The sequence below is a fragment of the Pinus tabuliformis genome, chromosome 5_1, assembly GCF_031772625.1.
Source record: "Pinus tabuliformis cultivar Carrire ecotype Pingquan chromosome 5_1, CPIR1, whole genome shotgun sequence".
Classification (NCBI taxonomy): domain Eukaryota; kingdom Viridiplantae; phylum Streptophyta; class Pinopsida; order Pinales; family Pinaceae; genus Pinus; species Pinus tabuliformis.
This window is the reverse complement of record NC_142305.1, coordinates 978,919,547-978,941,246: the sequence shown is the minus strand read 5'-3', so window position 1 is coordinate 978,941,246 and position 21,700 is coordinate 978,919,547. Positions and strand designations below refer to the sequence as shown.

Genomic DNA, 21,700 nt, shown 5'->3' with positions numbered 1-21,700 from the left:
TAACACCATTCATCTACAAGAAGTACTATATGTACCTGATCTAAAGAAGAACCTGGTATTTATCTCGGCGATGTAGGACAAAAGATTCAAGGTGGCATTCATCGATGGAAAGGTACGTGTGGGGAATAAAATTTCAAAGATGCATTTACACTTGGATTTAGGGTTGAAGCCTATATCAAGTTGGAGCAAGTCCATTGGGAGCTATGTCTTGCGATACATCACTTCAATCCGAATTATGGCACCAAACGTTTTCTCATCTACATTATAAGGCTCTACCTGATGTGAGGAAGATGGTGACAGGTATGCCCGAATTTAAAGTAGAACATGGAGGTGTTTGTCAAGGGTGTGCTGAAGGAAAGCATACAAGGGGACCATTCCCCTCAAATGATAGCAAGACTATCGACATATTGCAATTGGTTCATTGTGATCTGTGTGGTATGATGCCCGTGAACTCTTTGGGAGGATATTTATATTATGTTATCTTTATGGATGATTTCTCTTGCAAGACTTGGATATATTTCTTGAAGAAAGACGAAGTATTCTTATGGTTTCGTTCTTTCAAAGCTTTGGTCGAAAATCAAAGTGGGAAGAAGATTAAAATATTGAGGACCGATAATGGAATCGAATACGAATCAAATGAGTTCAATAATTATTGTGGAGAAGCTGGGATTAAGAGGGAGACTACTACTGCATATACTTCTGAGCAAAATGGTGTTGCTGAAACGAAGAATCGTTCTATCGTAGAAGCCACTCATGCCATGTTTCATGATCAAAGCCTTCTGAAGTTCTTATGGGCTAAAGTTGCAAACATTGTTGTGTATGTTCAAAATAGATGCCCTCATTAAGCGTTGGACTCCAAAATTCCTGAAGAAGTTTTCACCGGTAAGAAACTAGATTTTCCTCACTTTAGAATTTTTGGTAGCCCCATATATTTTCATGTGCCGAAAGAAAAGAGAAGCAAATTAGATGCTTCTAGGAAGAAAGGAACATTTGTGGGCTATAGTGAAACTTCTAAGGCATATAGAATCTATGTGCCTGGTAACTTGGCCACAAAACCCCAACTGCAAAATTAAAAATAATTCTGCCGACATAAAAGAAGAAATTCTCTACTGCAAAACCTTGTGATTTCAGATCTCTCCCTCAAATTTTTATAGAGCTCTAGCACAATGTTAAATATCCTAATACCAACCCAGATTATTTTCTCGCAACAATTATTTATTCATTGTAATTTATTTTGTTAACCAAATAAATCTTGAATTGTTGCAAAATAAAATCATTCGTATTTTAACATCCATAAATTTATATGCAACAAAAATGAAATCAAAGAGACATCAATAACACATTACAACAAATAAACACCCACAAAAATTATCCTTCATTAATTATTCCAAGGAAACTTAGAGTTTCGATCCACAAAAAAATTACAAGGAAGTAGGCATCGACTGGAACCTACAACTCAGCCTCATTGGAAGAATTTGAAACTAGGAATTTCACTCCACCAGAAATCAGCCTTGTCAGAAATTCGGTCCACCTCTTCACCAGCAACTCGACCCTGCGCCTTTCCCTTACACAGCCTTAGCACTTCAAGAAACTCAACCCTAGCAAATTGACCTCTCCAACAAATCGACTTCCTCTTCACTTCCTAAGAGATTGTTGGTGTTCTCATGACCTCCCCATTCGAGTACGTTCGTGCACTCTTCTAACAGATCATGTCCCAATTGGAGCCAATTGTTATCCACCACCTCTTGGTGATATCAATAGGAGAAAAAAAAATCTACTATATGGTCCTTAGTCGGTAGCCAGCAGTGCCTTGAAACCACTAGATAGCTCGATGTGCCACTATCTCAACCACCTGAGCCAGCCATATGCTCCTTCACCCATCTATTATGACTTTATGTTTGAAGGTGGGCCTTCCAACCTCAAAAGTATGGCTTTTCATTATATAGTTGGATATTTTCATTTACCTATCATGGACACTTTTGGGCAAGGATTAGTGGGGGCATTCAGCAAAAAGAGTGGGCTTGGTTTGTACTCTTGTCTCCTTTGTCCAATTTGATGGTTAACCTTGTATCCTAGTGCCATGGAATCTCCTTTATTGGCTACTAGCTTTATGGGTGGCACTACATGGGAAATCTCGATTTTGGTTGCGTGGTCCCACTTCGCGACACCACATACATCACTCTCCTCTGCTCATTATGTTGGGAATAATACTGAGAGGGGGGGTGTATCATTATTTACAAATCAATAACTTTTTCATTTCCATAGTCATATTTATATACACTACTTAAGTGAAGGGTACTCGCATGTGCACGCAACTGTTCTTAAGGCAACCAGCGTATATCCAGTGAACTTATGATTCAGTTAATTCATCATATGTTGATCTTTAATCAGTGCATCAGTGCTTTATTAAACATTAAACAGAATAAACCATCACACATAAGCAACACACATTTACACCAAGATTTAAGGTTGAAACCCAATGAGAGAGAAAAACTACTTGTTGTTGTTGTCTCTGTCTTCTTTTAATATAAAGAATAATCTGTTTACAATCTTGTACTAGTGCGACTCATACCAGTATGTAGGTACCCACCTGCAGAAGGCTACAACCTTCTCTCGTTTTCCAACTTCCATTGGAAGGGAACTACACCCCCCTAGCTCTTGTATTACCCGATATGTTTACTAGTACGTAGGCGTCGGCCTACAACCTCCACTCATTCTCCAGCGGCTATTGGAAGGGAGCTCCAACCCCCTGATCAAGCGTTGTACTCCAAAACTCTCGAAGAAGTTTTCACTGGTAAGAAACCTGATGTTCCTCACTTCAGAATTTTTGGTAGCCCCATATATTTTAATGTGCCGAAAGAAAAGAGAAGCAAATTAGATGCCCTCATCAAGCGTTGGACTCCAAAACTCCCGAAGAAGTTTTCACCAGTAAGAAACCTGATGTTCCTCACTTTAGAATTTTTGGTAGCCCCATATATTTTCATGTGGCGAAAGAAAAGAGAAGCAAATTAGATGCTTCTGGGAAGAAAGGAACATTTGTGGGCTACAATGAAACTTCTAAGGCATGTAGAATCTATGTGCCTGGTCAAAGAGAAGTGGAGATAAGTCATGATGTCACCTTCAATGAGGATGATGCCCTTGGGAAATTAGTAACCTTCCTATTCGAAGGAAGGACAAAGAAGCAGATTCAGGAAAGTAGGGAGAACAGCAGGATGAGTTGATGCCCGACATTGAAGGACCAATGGATCCCATTGATACACCCCTTCATGAGCCCTCCTACTCAAAAAGGAGACCCTCATGGATTAGGGTAACTCTCGAAGGTGTCGAGAGACATGTTGCACCTTGGGGGACATTTGATGAAAGTGAGAAGCCAAATAGGTACCAAGGGTACTTAACTGCAATGAGCACCATTATTCAATCTGAGCCTTGCACATTCGAAGAAGTTGTAAAGCACTAAGTTTGGAAGGATGCTATGAACGAAGAGTATGAGTCCATTATGAAGAATGGTGTTTGGGATGTGGTACTTAGACCCAAGGATAAATCCGTTGCCACCTCGAAATGGCTCTACAAGATCAAGCATGGAGTTGATGGAAGTGCTGAAAAGTTCAAGTCTAGATTTGTTGCTTGAAGCTTCTCTCAAAAGGAAGGTGTGGACTACAATGAGCTATTTGCTCTTGTTGCCCAATATACCACCATCCATTCGATTATAGCCCTTGCTGCCTCGCAAGGATGGAATCTACATCAAATGCATCTCAAGGTTGCCTTCTTACATTGTTCAATTAAGGAGGAAGTATATGTAAAACAACCCGAGGTGTTCGAAGTTCAAGATCGTCAGTCACATGTATGCAGGCTGAAGAAAGCCCTCTATGGGTTGAAGCAAGCTCCCCGAGCTTGGTATGAGAGGATCGACAGTTATCTGATGAAGCTGGGATTTACAGGAAGTGAAGTTGATCTGAACCTTTATTTTAAGGTACAGAATGATAGACCTCTCATCTTGGTACTTTATGTGGACGATATCTTTCTAACAGGTGTAAACCCTTTTATTCATCAATGTAAGAGGGAGTTGGCTTTCGAATTCAAGATGAAGGACCTAGGACTGATGCATTACTTCCTAGGATTGGAGGTCTGGCAAAAGCCAAGTGAGATTTTCCTTTTTCAAGGAAAATACATTGTGAAACTACTTGAAACATTTGGGATGGTGGACTGCAAGTTTGTGACTACTCTGATGGAACTTAACTTCAACAAGTTATGCGGAAGTGTTGTTGGGCCCGATTTGGGAAATCCTTCCGAGTATCGGCAACTCGTGGGGGGCCTGATGTTCTTAGTGAAGTCTTTCCTGGACATATCTTTTGCAGTGAACACATTGAGTCAGCTTATGGTCGAGCCTCATCACATACACTGGATTGCTGCCAAGAATATCTTAAGATATCTCTGAGGCACAATCACTTATTTACTGAGATACATTGTCAGGAATGTGAGGTTGCATGATTACTCTACCGCAGATTGGGCTGGCAGTGTGGTGGATCGCAAAAACACATCTAGATGTTGCTTCTCTCTAGGTTCTACTTAGATATCCTGGATGAGCAAGAAGCAGAAATCAGTTGCTTTGAGCATCGTCGAGGCTCAATACATGTTGTTAGTATGGCCTCATGTGAACCTGTTTGGTTGAGGTAGCTCTTTAGTGAGCTATTTAGGCATGTGTTGGATACCACCGTAATCTATTGCGACAACCAAAGTGGGATTCGTCTTTCTGAGAATCCCATGTTTCATCACCCTTCAAAGCATATTAATATCAGGTACCACTTTATCTAGGATATGGTACAATGGGGAGCAATAAGGCTCCATCATATTGGGATTGATGATCAGGTCGCAGATACACTTACGAAGCCCCTGGAGAAGGTCAAATTCTTAACCTTCCGTGAACGACTTGGAGTCGTGGAGAGACCCTCTTATGATGGTCCAGTATCAAATGGATGTTGAGCTCTCGAAGCTCCGGGGGACTTGAGGTACTTCTTGAAGCAATGAGTGACCATAGGTTGAATGGTTTACCTTCCCCTAGTAGTGCGCGATGTACAAGGTGAGTGGTTCACCTGCCCCTATGATACCCCATGTTGAGATATGCATAGGATGAGTGCTTCACCTTCTCCTATGGCATACGAGCAGGATGAGTGGTTCACCTTCTCCTGTCAGTACATCCTACCCATGAAGTTTGAGACTCATGGGAAGTACCTCCATCTGGCCAATGAGTGGGGAAATGAGGATAGGGACCATATTACTATCGATGGACGCATCGTGTACCATCGTACTCCCTATGCTAGGATGTTTGATATTGATCTAGGATCAATGGAAACTGACTCTGGGTCAATTAAGAGTGGTATGACACTCTTGCTTATTGGAGACTAACTTCGGGTCAGTGGAGAATGGTATGGTACATTCTCGATCATTTCTTCTTTCTTCATGGTTCAGCAGAGCAGAAGAGAGACAAGGATGGTATAGATTGTCAAACAGTTTGGCACATAGTTGCAGGCGAGCCCCCCGCCCCCCCTCGATCCCGCTCCCAATCCACGCTCCAGGCAGGAGCAACTCGGGAGCGGGTCGAGAGTGCGCTCCCTAAAAAAAATTTCGCTCCCTGCCTTTTCGGGAGCGTTTTTCCTTTTTTGGATTTTTTTCTTTTTGTAGCAATGTTTGAAATGCAATTTTTTTTGAAAGAAAAAAATAATTTTTGAGTGGGGCAGCTTAATGATCAAGTCTAGGCCCTAGTATTGATATGCTATTCATGGTAATGTTAAATTCTTAAAGTAAAAGTGACATTCTCCTTAATATTCATTTTCATCCTTTTACTTAAATTTTTAACATTACCATGAAATGACTCAGGATGTTTGACAGTGGTTCCGGCCTCATTGGATTTCATATGGAGAAAGTAGAATTTTACATTTCATTCAAAATCCAGCAGACTTAACAGTTTTTCAAGATTTCAGGATTAGGGGATTGCAATGTTTCCATTGAATTTTGTCATGTATTAGGGTATGGAACTCGTATTTAATCAAGAGCACCAACCCCTCTATGTACTTTGATGTTAGTGACATTGGTTGTCAAACTCCTCTATCATGACCCTCCTAAAAATGTACGCATCACTCAAACAAAATCTTGACTTTGACATGCTATGCTTGTTCTATTTTATGTTCATGCTTAGAGGGTGATATTAATGACAAAGATCCCTATACAGATACAGAGGTAATGACAAAGATACCTCTGGATATTAATGCTTAGAGGGTGATATTAATGACAAAGATCCTGATTTTCCAACAAGACTAAAAACTTAGACATTTCTCGTGGTGGCAAGAGGCCCAAGCATAAGAAATAGATAATAGATTTACTTCTCTTTTCTAGTTTCTAGTAACTTTTATAACTATTGACTCTTTCATATTTATTATGATATTTTTTTAAACAATATATGACAATTTAAGTTTGAATTTGGCAATTATAACTCATTAGTAATGAATTATGAATATGATGCTTCATGAAAGTCGAAAGTTGTTTCATTTCATTTCATTTTATAACATTTCATTTCATGTTAGATATTATTTGTTGTAATGGTTACACTTAGCTTACAAGTACAACTTTGGTGATCAATGACGATAAATGTTGTATATTGAATTTTGAAAGCTTGAAACTTTAAGATTGATGAATCATGAGACTCAATATGTTGTATGTTACTATGTTACTAACTTGTGGACGTGGTTGATGAAGATTATCACTTCTAGATAATTGTTGTTGTATGGTTCAATCTATGTTTTTTATGTTTTTTATATCTAATTCATTATTCTACATGTTTTTGTTGACATATATGTATCAAAATATAAATATATATATATATATATATATATATATATATATATTATATAAAAAACGCTCCGTGATTCGCTCCCAAACCGAGGCTTTTGAAAATGTCGCTCCTGCTCCCGTTTTCGCTCCCGCTCCCCGCTTTCGCTCCCGCTCCCAAGTAACACTGGTTTGGTAAGTGAAGTTCTCCCTAGTTGAGAGGGAGTGTTAAATTTGGCAACTAGGACCAAACTTCACCTTGGACATCTCATATGAGGCAGCTGATATTTTTATTGGATTCCTCTCTCCGAGAGCTGTAGGACTAAGCTAAATATCATCTCATTCTGACATGTACAAATGGAGTTATGAATTTATTTTGTTTATGGACAACTTGTCAAGGTCGGCCAGCAAACTAATGTAGGCTCAGAAGCCCAACTGTCACGTCTATTCATCCTCAACGTTTGCATATAAATACAAGGTGCCTCCTCATTTAGACACTTCACTCACTCACATATCTCTCTCTCTTTCATTGATTGGGCACTGAATTCTCAAGCAGCTCTCCACACGTGCGAAGAGGGTCAGTTCTGTTCTTGCGTTGACCAGTGTTGGACAACAAAGTTAACCTATTTGACTATATTTTTGTGAGGGTTATCTCTGTTTGGGCAGGCCGCATTTCTGGGCACCGAAAACGAGGCAGATTGTATTGTTTGACCAACATTGACTGTAGCGTTGAATTTCGTTGACCAGGTTTGAATGGATATTTTCACATTGTTTTTGGGCTAATTTGACTTGCTATTGGAGGTTGAGTTGACCAAGTTTGGCCGAGTTGTTTTGGAGGTCAAATTTTGCCCTGTTGACTAGTGTTGACTTTTTGGTTAGGGCTTTCTGTAGTTGTTGTTTCTTGGGACAGATTTCACTGTGATTGGGCAAGTGAATATTGCATATTGTACTCTCTCTATCTCTCTGTTGAACTTTTGAAGAATAATTAGAAGAATTGACCAAAGGGTTTCCCCACATTGGGGTTTGTCCCTGGCAGGCGCCATATCTTGTGTCCTCTTGTCTTGGCTTGTCTTGTTATCTTGTGTCCTCTTCTACTGTTATTGTTTATGTTCTATCTGCATTTTACTATCATGTTGATGTGATTGCTAATCTAGATACTGATGTTGGGCTAATAAGAAATTGGAGTAAAATTTCTCTTAAGTATAGAACATACCATTGATATCTAAAATTAACACCATTGGACAGGACAATGGTTGTTTCCCGTCGGATCTACAAGATCAAACACACTGCAAATGGCAGTGTGGAAAAGTACAAGGCTAGATTTGTGGCCAAGGGATTTGCTCAGAAGGAGGGAATAGACTATGAAGAGACTTTCGCTCTAGTGGCCAGATACACTTCCATCAAGAACATGATTTCTCTAATAGCATAAATGGGATGGCAGATCCATCAAATGGATGTCAAGACAGATTTTTTGAATGGAGTGATAGAAGAGGAGGTGTACATCAAGCAGCCAAAGGGATTTGAGATGCACGGGTGGGATACCCATGTATGCAAATTGAAGAGACTGCTATACGGACTCAAGAAAGCTCCCAGAGCATGGTATGGTCAGATTAACAGTTACTTGGAGCAAATGGGTTTCGTGAAGAGTCGGGCATACTTGAATTGTGAAAATTCCTGAATCTAACTCATCAGAAACCCCTACTGCAATTATTGGTTTACAATCTCCTACTTGTTTTTTACGTTAACAATTTATTTCATTGCATAAACATCGAAGTAAACACTATTGCAGCCTTCACAGATATACAAATCATGCACTGAAGTAAACAGAAACAATAACACAAGGGACACCGTTATTTTTGGACAATCGTCCCCGAAAAAACCAATTCAGGAAAACTAATGCAGCATATTGAGGGATTGTATTATTAAGCAGATTTCGTGGGAGAGTCACTCTGCCCAAAATGCTTTGGGCAAATCTCTCCCACTCCTTGGAGACTGCATTCAGGGCAGTCTTGACCATGAACTCTAGAACCGATGTAGACCCCACGGAAGTAAGTTGGTCGCGAATTCATTACAACCTGAGAAGGAATGGATCTATCTCCTCTCCTTTCTGCATCTAATATGACCTCAGTTGATTCTCCAATAACATCTTATGTTGCATGGAAGAGCCCTAGTATGAGATGGTCAGCGTCTACCACATCTCCCTTGTTGTGTTCTTCTTAGCAATATGTGGTATGACATGATCCTTGACCCCATCTAGGATCATGCATTTCATCGTCACCTCGACCTCCTCATACTTCTCATTTGCATTAGGATCAACTGAGACAGCTACCGTTTTCAAGGCATAGTCCTTGATGCAATGTTTATCCAGGATTGCCAGGCCTTCCAAATGACAAAATTGGAAACCCCGTCCAATCTGTCCTGATCCCTCAATCTGTTCACTGCCATCTCTGCTCCTCTTCTCTAGACTCCCTCTAAGTCCTAATTTCCCTTTCGGAAATCCTCCGACCCACTGTCAAATCACTCCTCTCTAATCCTCCTTTGTCGTTGCAAGCCGGATCTAGATTTATTGGCTAGAAATTTGTCAAGGTAGTGCTTCCCTCTACCTTGGTTCAATCTCCTTAGACATTGTTCTGCACTCACAGACACAGTGTCCCACCAACTCCACAAATCAAGATCTGCACAGCTTCGTTAGCCCCAGCAACTCGAAGAATCTGAGCCCTTCAGGCTCTGCACAATCTCTGCGTGGGCTCAAGCTACTCCTCCTGACCAATTGCGTCAATCCTTCCTGGCTTAGAAAGATGACGTGGCTCTGCGTGAGCTTGATATGCCCTCCTCTGCGTTGGCCCTGATGGTTGATGCAGCTACTACGTGGGCTCCTCCCAGCGACTGCTTCTTCCTCTCCCGTCACAGAATGCTGACACAGGCACTGCATGAGCCTCTGCGTCACACTCTCTGCACTGCATCACTCCTCTCGCCTCTTCAACTCTGGAACAGCATTTTCTCTCGAGACAGTTGCTTCTCTGCTGCAATTTCTCAAATTTTCTCGACTATTGTCTTCAGTCGCCTCTGATTTGCAATCGCTTCATGAATACAACTAGGGTGCCAGAAATGGCTCACCCAACAGAGAATTTCCTCGGCAGTAGTACCTCTATATGTTCCGGAAAATCAGCAACCGGGTGATCAAGCCCCACAGCGACTTCGGTTGTTCACTATGCTAGACAGCGAAAGCTACTCCAAGCACTGCTCAACAACTGTGTCACTCCTCTAGGAGCTGCATCACCCTATCCCGGTGCAGAATCTGTTGATCTGCTCCCGGTATGCCCCTCTACGACTTTTGCGTCAGCCTCTACAGCTTCTATGTCAGCCTCTACATCTATGTTAGCTCCTACGGCCTCTGCTTCAGCCCTTCTAAGGCCTGTGTTGTCTCTCCCGGCACTTCACTGCCTTTCTGCTATGTATTCTTCACCCTTGGATGGAAATCCCTTATTGAACTGCCCCTCACTACAACTCATCACTAACTCGATTTCCTCAGCAAACCTCGCCCCAGAAAATCGAATTCTTGATCTCTTTGTGTGTCACCAACTGACCCTCAAGCCTCCTCTTATACTTTTCCTGTTGACGAATCAACAGCCGAAATTAAGTCCCTAATCAACCGCTAAGATTAGAACTGGCTTGATCCTCGTCACTTGGAACTTTCTCACACATATTATATTAATACACATTAATATTTTTATTTTCCTAAGTTTAGACTTAGGAACTTTTTAAAAATATTAAATATTTTAATATCTCTTCATCTGGGTAGAATCTCTCCAAACGATCTTGGAGATCTCATGTGCCTTAGCCTCTCCACCAATTTTCATGGCTAGAGCACATCCGATGCTACCCAAAATCAACAAACCTCTACTATTTGATGGTAAGAGGTGATCCTCTCATTCTCGTGTTATATGTGGATGATCTATTTTTGACTAGGTCACTAGGGCTCATAGACAACTACAAGACGGACTTAGCAATAGAGTTTGAGATGAAGGGTTTCGGGTTAATGCATTATTTTCTAGGTCTGGAGGTATGGCAGGTAGATGGGAAGATCTTCACTGATCAAGGGATATATGTTATGGAAATCTTGAAGATATTCGGGATGTTGGATTGTAGATCCATGTCTACACCTATGATTATCTATTGGAGGAAGATAGATGCGTCAAAGGAGGAGGAAGTGGACCCCACCTTGTATAGATAGCTTATTAGCTCTCTTATGTATCTAGTAAACACAAGGCCAAACATTTTCTTTACGATCAACACTCTTAGTCAGTTCATGGTTGAACCAAAGAGGGTGCATTGGACAACAATGAAGCATGTGTTGCGATATCTACGAGGTACAGTCGAACATGGGTTGAGATATACTCGAGGTGATGGTGTCAGATCTTGATTCAATACTTAAGCAACACCATGAAGTGCTTTTTCGGTCCACTGCACTACTTGCCTAGTCTTGTCTCTTGGTACAGCAGGAAGCAAAAGTCCATGGCAATGAATTCTACAGAAGCAGAATGCATGGCAGCGAGAATGGCTACGTGTGAGGTTATATGGCTTCAGAAGCTGCTAGTGGCACTATTTGGTCAGAGGATGGAATCAACCAGTATCTATTGCGATAATCAAAGTTGCATCAAACTCTCTAACAATCAAGTGTTTCATGATAGGTCGAAGCACATCAACATCATATACTATTTCATCATGGACTATGTATAGCGTGGATCAGTTCAACTACAATATGTTTCCACAAATCAGCAGGTTGTAGATATTCTAACGAAGGCCTTGGGTAAAGCAATGTTTGTTTTATGCAGGAATAAGTTGGCAGTCATGGTGAACACCTTCCTCACTATGAGGAAGCGTTAGTCTTTGTAGCTTGGACAAGTGTTCTAGTCTCAAATGGTGTCAATGAGACTAGAAACACAAGGGGATTAATTATCTCCAATGCCCAAAAAAAGTTTCTAAGGGAAAATGTCTCAATTAGATTTATTAGTCAGTTCTAATTATTTTCCTAAGCCTAACCTCAAGAAATGGGTTAATTAATCAAGCTTAATTGAGAGAACGATTTTTCCCTTATGACTTCTAGAAAAGTGATTTGAAGAAGTCAGGATGATCTTAGACATTGATAGGAATTAAATCATGGTCGTTGATTCGTCAACAAGAGATTATAAGAGGAGATCAATGGGGCCTTTGGAGATCAATTCGAACAATTCAGGAGAACATATTTACAGTGATAGCATGGGAGACATCAGCTAGGTTTTCGGCAATAGTGATAGAGGAAGAGTTTGTCGCAGAATTATTCACAGTCACTTCCAATTTCCAAGAGATAGAAAGAGGCTTATTTATTTTTGTAGAGGGTGGCTAAATTTACTAGAGGAAGTAGCCAGTTTTCCAGTGCGAGTTGTGGGAGTCACAGATCAAATTACAAGTTGCCAACCATATTAGTTGGAGGTAGTGCGAGTGGCTTTAGCAAGTTTTTGAGGCAGTTTATCTTGCCGAAATAATTTCCCGAAGGTAGAGTGCATTTCCAATAGGAAAAGCGAGTTGGTTGATGCAGTGCAAGTTTCCGGTTTGAGGCAGTGTGAATTGCCAGAGGTGGTGCCAAGTTGCTTCCAGTGGGTCGATTAGGTTCCAAGGGTTCGGTTTCATTTGCAGAAGTGAAGAAAATATTTCGCCGAAGCTTTGCCAATGAGAGGCAAGCAGATTGTATTTCTCCATTGCAGTTTTATTACTAAAGCTATTAATGATAAACCCTCATTTGAAGAACTGGTTTTCCCCACACTAGGGTTTTCCCAAAGACAATTTTGTCCAAAATATCGATCTCCAAGTTTTATCTGTGCATTATTTAATCAGTTCCTGTGACTTATTTTTGGTTTTATTCATTATTTGTCAGAAGTTAATTTATAAAAGATGAATAATCTTTAAAGATATAAAAATAATTACCAGTAACTGCAATATATTTTCACAAATGATATGTTGTGACCATGTCAATGGGAAGCCTGTACAGACCACATCGCTAGAGAGATTAGCCTACTATGGAACCAAAGCACGATGATGATGTTTAAAGAACTCTGCCATGGAAACATCCTTGTCTGCTTCTCTACTCATTTCATCACCCAAATGACTTCTCCAGAGCAGTGTTGTTAAAATCGCGATATTATCATTTTTTCGCAATTTTTTCAACAAAAAGATAAAATCGCGAGTAGTACTCGGACTTTTTTTATAGACGATTTTTTCGAAAAAATCGTGGGAGAAGAACAAAAAAAAAAATTGGGAGGTGGAGGTGACCCAAGCTACCCCTGTCACAAGTAGAGGACGTGGTCTACCTCCTATAGCTCCTAGTTCTTCAGCTTCTAGAGCACAGCAGACTCCATAGTCTACTACGGCCTGCCAACTCCACCGACATCTACATCTAGAGGGGCAAAAGAAATCAGTAGTATTAGACTTTAGTTATTTGGTTCATTTCATTGTATATGACATTATGACTCATGATATGAGAAACATTATTATATTTTTTGTTGATATTTTGAGGTTGAGTTGAGACTTAGGAGTGAGGACTTACTATTCAGGACATGATTCACTGTTATGTGTGATTTTAGCACTAGAAATGAAATTAAACATCTTATATACTAGTTCTTTTATCATAATTATGTGTCAATGTATTTATTTTATGTTGTAGATGGTTTAGATATTAAAAAAATTGAAAAAAAATGAATATTTTTGTACCAAACGATTTTTTCCCGATTATTACCAATTTTTTCCCGATTATTACGATTTTTTCCAATTTTTTCCTTGCACTGATATTATCCCAATAACGATTAGTGCAACATTGCTCCAAAGTCCAATGTCACTGTCAAAGAATACGAAGCATGAAGAGGGTGGAGAGGTAACCTGAATGTGACCTGCTTCTAAATGTGTTGGTTGATTGGCCAATATCTTCAAAAACACACAAGATTGACAAAAGCCTCCATTATGTATACTCTGTTTAAATTCTAGTATCACTCATAGAAATGCCAAGCAGTATGTAGTTGATTGCCCATCCTAGCCATGAGACTTAGATGCACTGACCTATAATATCTATATTAACTAGGTTTAGGCAATAGTTTCTCCTACAGATTATAAACTTTGATGGTTACACAAATGACTTGAGTAGTGAAGCTAAACAGCGGTACCAATTTATGGGAAACTACAGTGCTCACAAAATGCATCAACAAAACCCGGGAGGGTGTTCCTAAGAAATCTAGCAAGCCAAGATCTAGATGGTGTTATGGTTTTTCTCATTGCTTGCTATGTGCTACATTATCGTAGATAGCTGTATGGTGGATAGCTATAATGTATCACAATTCAAGACATAAAGTTCATTGTTCATCCCATGAAAGGGGTTTCATCATCATTGTAGTCTCAACTTTCAACTACAGCTTGCCATGGAATCAGGACATATTTACTTCTGCCAGTAGAAGCAGTGACATGGTCATGGAATTTGGACATATTTACTACTCCCAGTAGAAGATGTGACCTGGGCATGGAATTTGGACATATTTACTGCTACCGGTGGAAGCAAGGACCTTGGCATGGAATTAGGGCATATTTACTGATACTAGTGGACACATTGGCTTGGGTACTACCTTCACCTGGCAACCTCGGTAAATAAAAAACTACACTCAGAATCATTTTTGAACAATATACATTTATCCCACAACATGCAATACCTGCCAGTTCTGAATTTCTGCAATAGGCAATGGTAAATCACGTGCACCATCTTGAAGTAGATTCATCCAACTTTCTAACTGAAGATAACCAGCCATAGAATTCAGAAATTCAACACATTTGGCATAGACAGCTTTATACTTAGATGGAATTGGACGATAAACAACCTGTCCAAGTAAAACATTGAATTATTTCAGAAACAGCATTCACCTCAAATGCCGTAGTTTATATTATCTCTTGTATGAATACATTGTTACAAACCTTCAATGCTAAGCAGTGCAACTCCTTTTCTAACTGTAGAAGCTCAGAAGCTCTTTCTTGCACTTCACTTTCTGATGATCTCCCACCAATCAGGGTTTCGCATTCTTGCCTCACCTACCAATAATAAGCTATCAGTCTTTACACAAGTATTAAAAAATAAGATATACAAACAAAGAGAAAAATGGGATGAAGCAGAGAGCATGTGTGTGTGCGTGTTTAGTGGGGGCGCCACATGTTGGGCAGGACAGCAGAAATATTATATCAAAGTTGACATGATTAAATTTAGTCAATCAATGTACCATATAGCTGGTACATTGAACAGATTCCCAGCATAATCGATCCAACACTAAGCTGCATGAAGTGCCGAAACATTTTGGAGTTTCTGAAATGAGTATGTTTAAAAATGTCATCTTCCAAAAATGGAAACGTCGACCGAAACGTTATATATATATATAATTGAATAACAGATTATCTTGCAAGAAAAAAGGGAATAAGACCCATAGCTGACAATTTCGAAGGAAAACCAAGTCTATGTTAACTTGCATAGATGATTACATGATGGTCGAGTTTCAGCCAAGTTTCGGCTGAGTTTCAAAGTTTCGGGTACAGGTACAGCTCTGATACCAGGTGGAGCATACAAAATCATAAATGATAAAAATATATCTATTTTATTAATTACTTGAATTATGATGTTTACAATGAGTTCTTGGCTTATATACTGCCATGGGCACCCTTTCGGGAAAGGGCATGATCGTTCCCTTTCATCTAATCAACCTAAAATTACACTAAATATATTTTACACAACATCGCCTGCCTCTTGAAAAGATGCTTTGTTGTTTGGAACTTATCTTTTGTTCTTTTCTTGAATTCCTTTCTCAAATCACGTTTATAATTTTTAATAAAAAGAAATTATATAACCTTTTATTATTTTTAATCAACCTTTTCTTTAAATATATTATATATATAATATATATATATTTATATATATTCCTTTTTTGTATTCGACTTTTTTTTAACAGCCAAAGGCCTAAAATGGCAAAAATCGACAGAATGGATAAACTCCAACTATGTAGTTGGATGCTTGATCACATGGCAACAAGGTTGATGGAAGTTAATGGTCAAGGGTCAGGATCAGTGAACATGGCTCTGATATCAATGTAACGAACAGAGTTTGTATACTCAGAAGTTAAATACTCTAGAAGACTTGGAACATGAGATCTCCATTGAAGATACAAGAACATATATTAAAATGTATGAATGACTCAATGAGAATGATGTTACGAGAGTTTGCTTATCTAGGCAGGTGTCCCTTTATGAACGGTCATGTTCTTTGGGACAGACCTCTTCATTAACTAATTACTAATTAATCATTATTTATGATGTGTTATTATTTATTTTTACATTATTTATATCTATATTTTATTCATAACAGAGTACCTAGAAGTTTTGTGCAACATAGATCCAACACCATTATTATTTGTAGCACATTTGATAGGAAGCACCTAAATAACATATGCTAGATACACATAGAGCAGCAGCAGGCCTAAGCAACTTTAGAGACATAATACAGAGAAAGAGGGAGAGATATATTGTATTGAATTTTATTAAAAGATCAACTGGCCTATGGGATAGAATTTTAGAAACGCTTACATCCGATGCAAAATTCCAATGTACAGAAAGGAGGCAAGATCCATGATATGGTGCAACCAAGGAAAATGAAAACACTGAAAGTGAGAATCCAAAAGAATCTAAGGGAAAGTGGTTAGAGAATCTCCAATTTAAAATAATAAAACCAGATCTGATCATTGCAAAACACATAAGCAATAGTATGTCGCAGAACAGGGGAGGATGCAAGCCTCAACAGTAATGCCCACAGGAAGGGATATAGAAAGCATAGCAGTTGACAATATTATAGACTGTTGTATCAACTATCAACCATAGAAATTCATGTCCCAGCATGAAATGAAATCTCCATGTCTCCAATTCATTTCTATAACACAGCCTGCTAGGAAAATTATCCTCCCAATGTGATGAAGTTATGAACCTTTACCACATACATACCCCAATGCACAAACACATGTGCATGCACAGAGAGATGTTAATTAATGTCAACTTAGATAAAGAGACTACATCAACAAGGCCTGCGTACATCTTCATATGTGATACAAAAAGTGACCACCTTCAACTTGAATGTAAAACTAAGGCCATACTGTACTTTTGTCATGAATTTACCTTCATCTCAAGTTCAAGCTGAGAAATCTTCTCTGAAAGTTGAGAGTATTTATGCATACATTTTGTTGCTGGATCAATAATATTTGAATTAAGTAATAAACGAAGGCGCAATCCACCAAGAAGCAGCCATACATGAGCCAGCTTGTACAAAGAACCTACTAAAACATAAGGCAACCACAATCCATCATAATTCATTAAATGCAATATATCTACTTACCACAACAAATGTAATGCAAATGCACTATATCTACTTCACACCTTAAATTGTAATGTAGATTCAAAATACAACATTAAAATCAAAGAATAACCATAGCCTTACAAGATGGATCACCAATCACTGGATCACTAGAATATAATTCTTGTAGTAACGGCTGAACAAAGGACTCAATTAAGTTAACTAATCCTTCGTGATTAGATGCTGAAAGGAGCAACTTTAAGCGCTCTAGCATGTGTGGATCAACAACTTTATCACCCTGAGTAAATAAGAAGCAGCAAATAAGCATGGTTCCTCTTACAAAACAGTAGAATTATTAATCATTGACCTTCCATACTTGAGAGAAACAGCATTGTAAATTCCATAACAATGTGACAAACAAAAGCATCCTCGCAAAACCAGGCCTAGAGAGACTCATCTACCTTGGTCATTTGCTGATGGAGAACGCATAGCATTGCCTGGATAGCTTGCATGTCATCTTTGTTGAAAGACTTCCAATGGACAAGTATTATCTGAACGGGCAACAAAATCATAAGGTCCAATGCAAATGAAACTGATTACTAAGAGCCTACATACAGATAAATATTCACCTGTTGAAAAAGGGCACTGGCTATACAGAAGAGGAATTGGCATAAACCACTTCCCAGATTATAATATCTCCAAAGATGAGTTGAAGCCACTCTAAGCTGTAAACGTTTGATGCTATAATCCTTCACCGCAGGCACTGCCTCGTGCCTAGAGATACAAACCAAAGTCAAGAAACCTGATCTTTTAAAATAAACACTGGCAAGAAAAAGACTGAACATTAAATCCTTAGCTCCTATGTTGCTATATCAAAAGACAAACTTTTAAATACAACCTGTTAGCTTTTGGGGTTAATCCAAAAATGTTTACAACATACCTAGGGATGCTTCTTGTGAAGTGGAGTGCATGATATTATACCTGCCTTAGTTGTATCTTAGTGGGCATACACATTGCAAATAGCTTACTCATGGAATGCTGGACCTTGACTCGATGCTTTGGCACAGTGACATTTTGAATGAGGCACACATGGAGGACATGATTGCTTGCTTAGAAGGTGAACTAATATAAGACGAGAAGCATTGGGGCACTTAACCATAGGTAGTACGTGACCGCAAGGTTGCTTAAATGAAGACTTGTGCTCAACTTGAGGATTGGGGTTGAGGAGCATCATGGAATTTTGGACAAAGAGGGGCACATGGTCTAGGAGGTGGCAGTACGAGCATTTAATACAGCTGGAACAGAGAGTCTTGCGGAGCACTCACATTCAGACCTAAGTTGCATGGTACGGGGAAATGGAAACACATACCTGAAATGGGAACGCGCTGGAAGCATGGCCCCCAAAAAATCAGGAAACTGGGAAATGTGATTTTATATCTATATATATATTAATATAATCACATTAACATTATAATTTAGCAGATACAAATTCATGAATAAATGAGCAAGTGTGAGGCCCAAGAAAATCATGCTACAACAAATACCTACACATCATCGAAATCATTGCCTATATCGGGATCCCATCATCAATATCGCCCTCTAAGCATTAAAATAAGATAGAAAAGGCTTAACATGTCAAATCCATATTTTGTTTGAGTGATGAGTACACTTTTACTAGGGTCATGATAGAGGAGTTCAACAATCAATGCCACTAACATCAAGGTACATAAACAGTTTGGTACTCTTGATTGATTGCTAGTTCCATACCCTCTGTACATGACAAAATCCAACACTCCCAATCCCGAAATCCTCAAAACTATTAAGCCTGCTGGATTTTGAGTGGGATCTAAAATTCTACTTAATTCTACTTTCTCCATATGAAATCCCATGAGGTTGGAACCACTCTCAAAAATCCTAAAACAATTATGGTAATGTTCAAAATTTAAGTCATTCTCCTTTATATTTCATTTCCAACCTTTTACTTTAAGAATTTAACATTACCAATAATTAATTAGCATTAGTATGGCCCTAGGATTGAATATTAGGCTGCCCCACTCATAAATTAAAATTATTGTTTTTTAAAAAAACATTTGTTCAACCCGCACGCACCACACATGTTGTACCACCCCACATCTGTCGTACAGACGCTGAAACGCGGGGTATGGCACCTGAAACACAATTCAAAAAGTAAAACAAGATTCATCCTAGCTGAAACGTGTTTCAAGGTTCCATACCAAAACATGGCTGGTACAGAGGGTGTCCTATGTTTCCTGCAACATAGCTTCAAACCCTTGCTTGATGAACATGCTTAACTTGGAGCTTCACATGCATCACCTTGGTATAAAGTAAGGTTTGTCTCTCCCTGTTGGCCTATGCCCTAGGCTCCTCAACAAAGCTTTCAATTATTTTGCATCATAGTTGATAAATTATTTGGAGGCTCTTCTGAAGTGAAGAAAAAAAATAAATAAATAAAAAATAAAAAAATCGCCATCAAAAATAAAATCTAAGCCTGTGAATCTCTTCACTAAATTGCCTAGACTATTTTTTGATGAAATTCTTTTACAAATCTAGACTTGTTTTTTGGGATTCATGCCTCCTAGGGTCTCTAGAGCTTAGAAGTCTAGTGCCCCCTTCAATTGAGCTTTATTTGCAGATCTAATATCATTTGGAGGTTTCGAAGGTCATTTCATCAATCTGAATTTCATCTTCAAAATTTTCAACCTAGTGATTGGTGAAACCCTTGCCTTGGGATATATGAAAGGTGTTTTCTACCCCTCACACTCCCGAGCTTCATTTTTGTAAGCATTTTAATTGAACATTATTTATCTTTAGAAGTATTATTGTTGTCCTAACAATTGCAACAGGCATCATCCTCATTGGGACACTTTGATTTTTCAGCTCTTAGGGATTGGACACCAAAACCAAGTCATAATTTTCAGATCTAAATATCTTTTTATATACTGAGCCATTTGAAGTGCTAGTGGGCCCATTTTATTGTTAATTCATTGTACTAACACTTCTAGTCAGCGGCTCTGATTTTTAGGCACGTCTTTCGGCTTGTTTGAGGCCCCAAATTGGCCCTTAACTTGCTGGTTTCGGTAAATATTTGCAGATTTACAGTTTTCCGCAACTCATAACAGCAAGCATATTAAGCATTTCCACCCCCAATATTTAACAAGAATATCATCTCTAATATTTGTAAGGACCTTGATACTTAAATTTGGTGCAATTTCCACAGTGTAATCTTCATATATTTGAGTATTTTGCTTGTTGATCTGTATTTTTTGCAATAGAATATCCTATATCAGATCAGATTGTTTGTTTCATTTAACCCCTAACCTTCACCATTTAAGCATTTATAGGCACTGATCTCTCTTAAGCAATTGGTGAGGTTGTGTTGTGTAGGGATACCCCCCATTGAGTTCTAGGAGTTAACCAAAACTGAAAGGAGAGTGGGCTGAGGTGACAATGGGGGCATCTGTTCTGTGCTTACAGTTTAACTCCTTTGGCAGCCCTTGCCAAGACTACTGATTTGAACTATAACACATAACACCCACAATACATGGAAACTACTAATTATAGACACGCCCAAAAAAAAAGCAATGTTTCTCTGAGAAGAAAACAAAAGGCATAAAAGACTAATCATGACTATAAAGAGCATTCGCCTATCCTTGACAAAAAAGCAAATAACAAAAAGGAAAGTGAAAGCTATCAACTCTTGTGCAAACAAAAGAATCTCACTGACCTAAATGTGGATCCTGAATCTCTGGATACTAGAAAAAAGCAAAACTACCAAAAGAAGCAACTTTTTGAAATCCAATGAAACTAAGTATGGATGGAATGCTAATCAATGTCAATGCCTAAATGCATCTGAAATGGAACCAATGTGATGGAATCTCATTGGATCTTAATCCTCCAGTACCATAGGTACTACTGGGGGTTCTCATTATTGACAAACCTCCATAAGGGGGTTGAGCACGAAGAGCGAAAGCCATCATGTCCATTAAGTCAAGTCAAAGGTCACATGACAATACGTGCAACATTGCATCTCACCTCTTGATAGGTACTAGATACTCTGTATATTAAATCTAAAGGAAGCATCCTCGAGACTTTTTAAGTTGAAGGTAACTATTTTCCCCTTCAACACTTCTATGTAGGCATCAATTTGCTCTTCAATAGGCAGTTAGTATAACTTGCTTAGGAAAGATAGACTAGAATATAACTTAGATGGAAACTCTTGTTTGCTTTCTCCACCTTTGTAATCTTCATAATGTTTTATCCTAGTTCTATTTCCATTGCTTTGCTTTACTAGACCAGAGTCCTACCAAGGCCTTCGGTAGAATTAACTAATTGAGATGGAACTTGCTCAGGCACATATGTCCTATTGCCCCTAAGGCATATTGGACAAGCACACTTCTTGGGAAACTAGAACTAAGAATCTCCCAAACTGATTCCATGGCATAGAGCAGTTCACAAGTTAAC

The 21,700-nt window shown here is 38.9% G+C and overlaps 1 protein-coding gene across 2 annotated transcripts in view; it reads right to left on the bottom strand.

The window, feature by feature from the left end:
• The window catches only part of LOC149168004 (midasin-like protein), a 394,853-nt gene that overhangs the window by 108,184 nt on the left and 264,969 nt on the right, over positions 1–21,700 (bottom strand). For both annotated transcript variants that reach the window (XR_016260986.1, XM_089433292.1), the window contains exons 42-47: positions 17,848–17,992; positions 17,680–17,769; positions 17,363–17,516; positions 17,044–17,201; positions 14,812–14,925; positions 14,553–14,717 (exon numbers count right to left, since the gene is read on the bottom strand). Coding sequence is in view for 1 of the 2 variants with exons in the window: in XM_089433292.1 (XP_089289418.1) it covers positions 14,553–14,717; positions 14,812–14,925; positions 17,044–17,201; positions 17,363–17,516; positions 17,680–17,769; positions 17,848–17,992 (826 nt within the window). In the remaining variant the exon portion in view is untranslated. The remainder of the gene's footprint in view (positions 1–14,552; positions 14,718–14,811; positions 14,926–17,043; positions 17,202–17,362; positions 17,517–17,679; positions 17,770–17,847; positions 17,993–21,700) is intronic.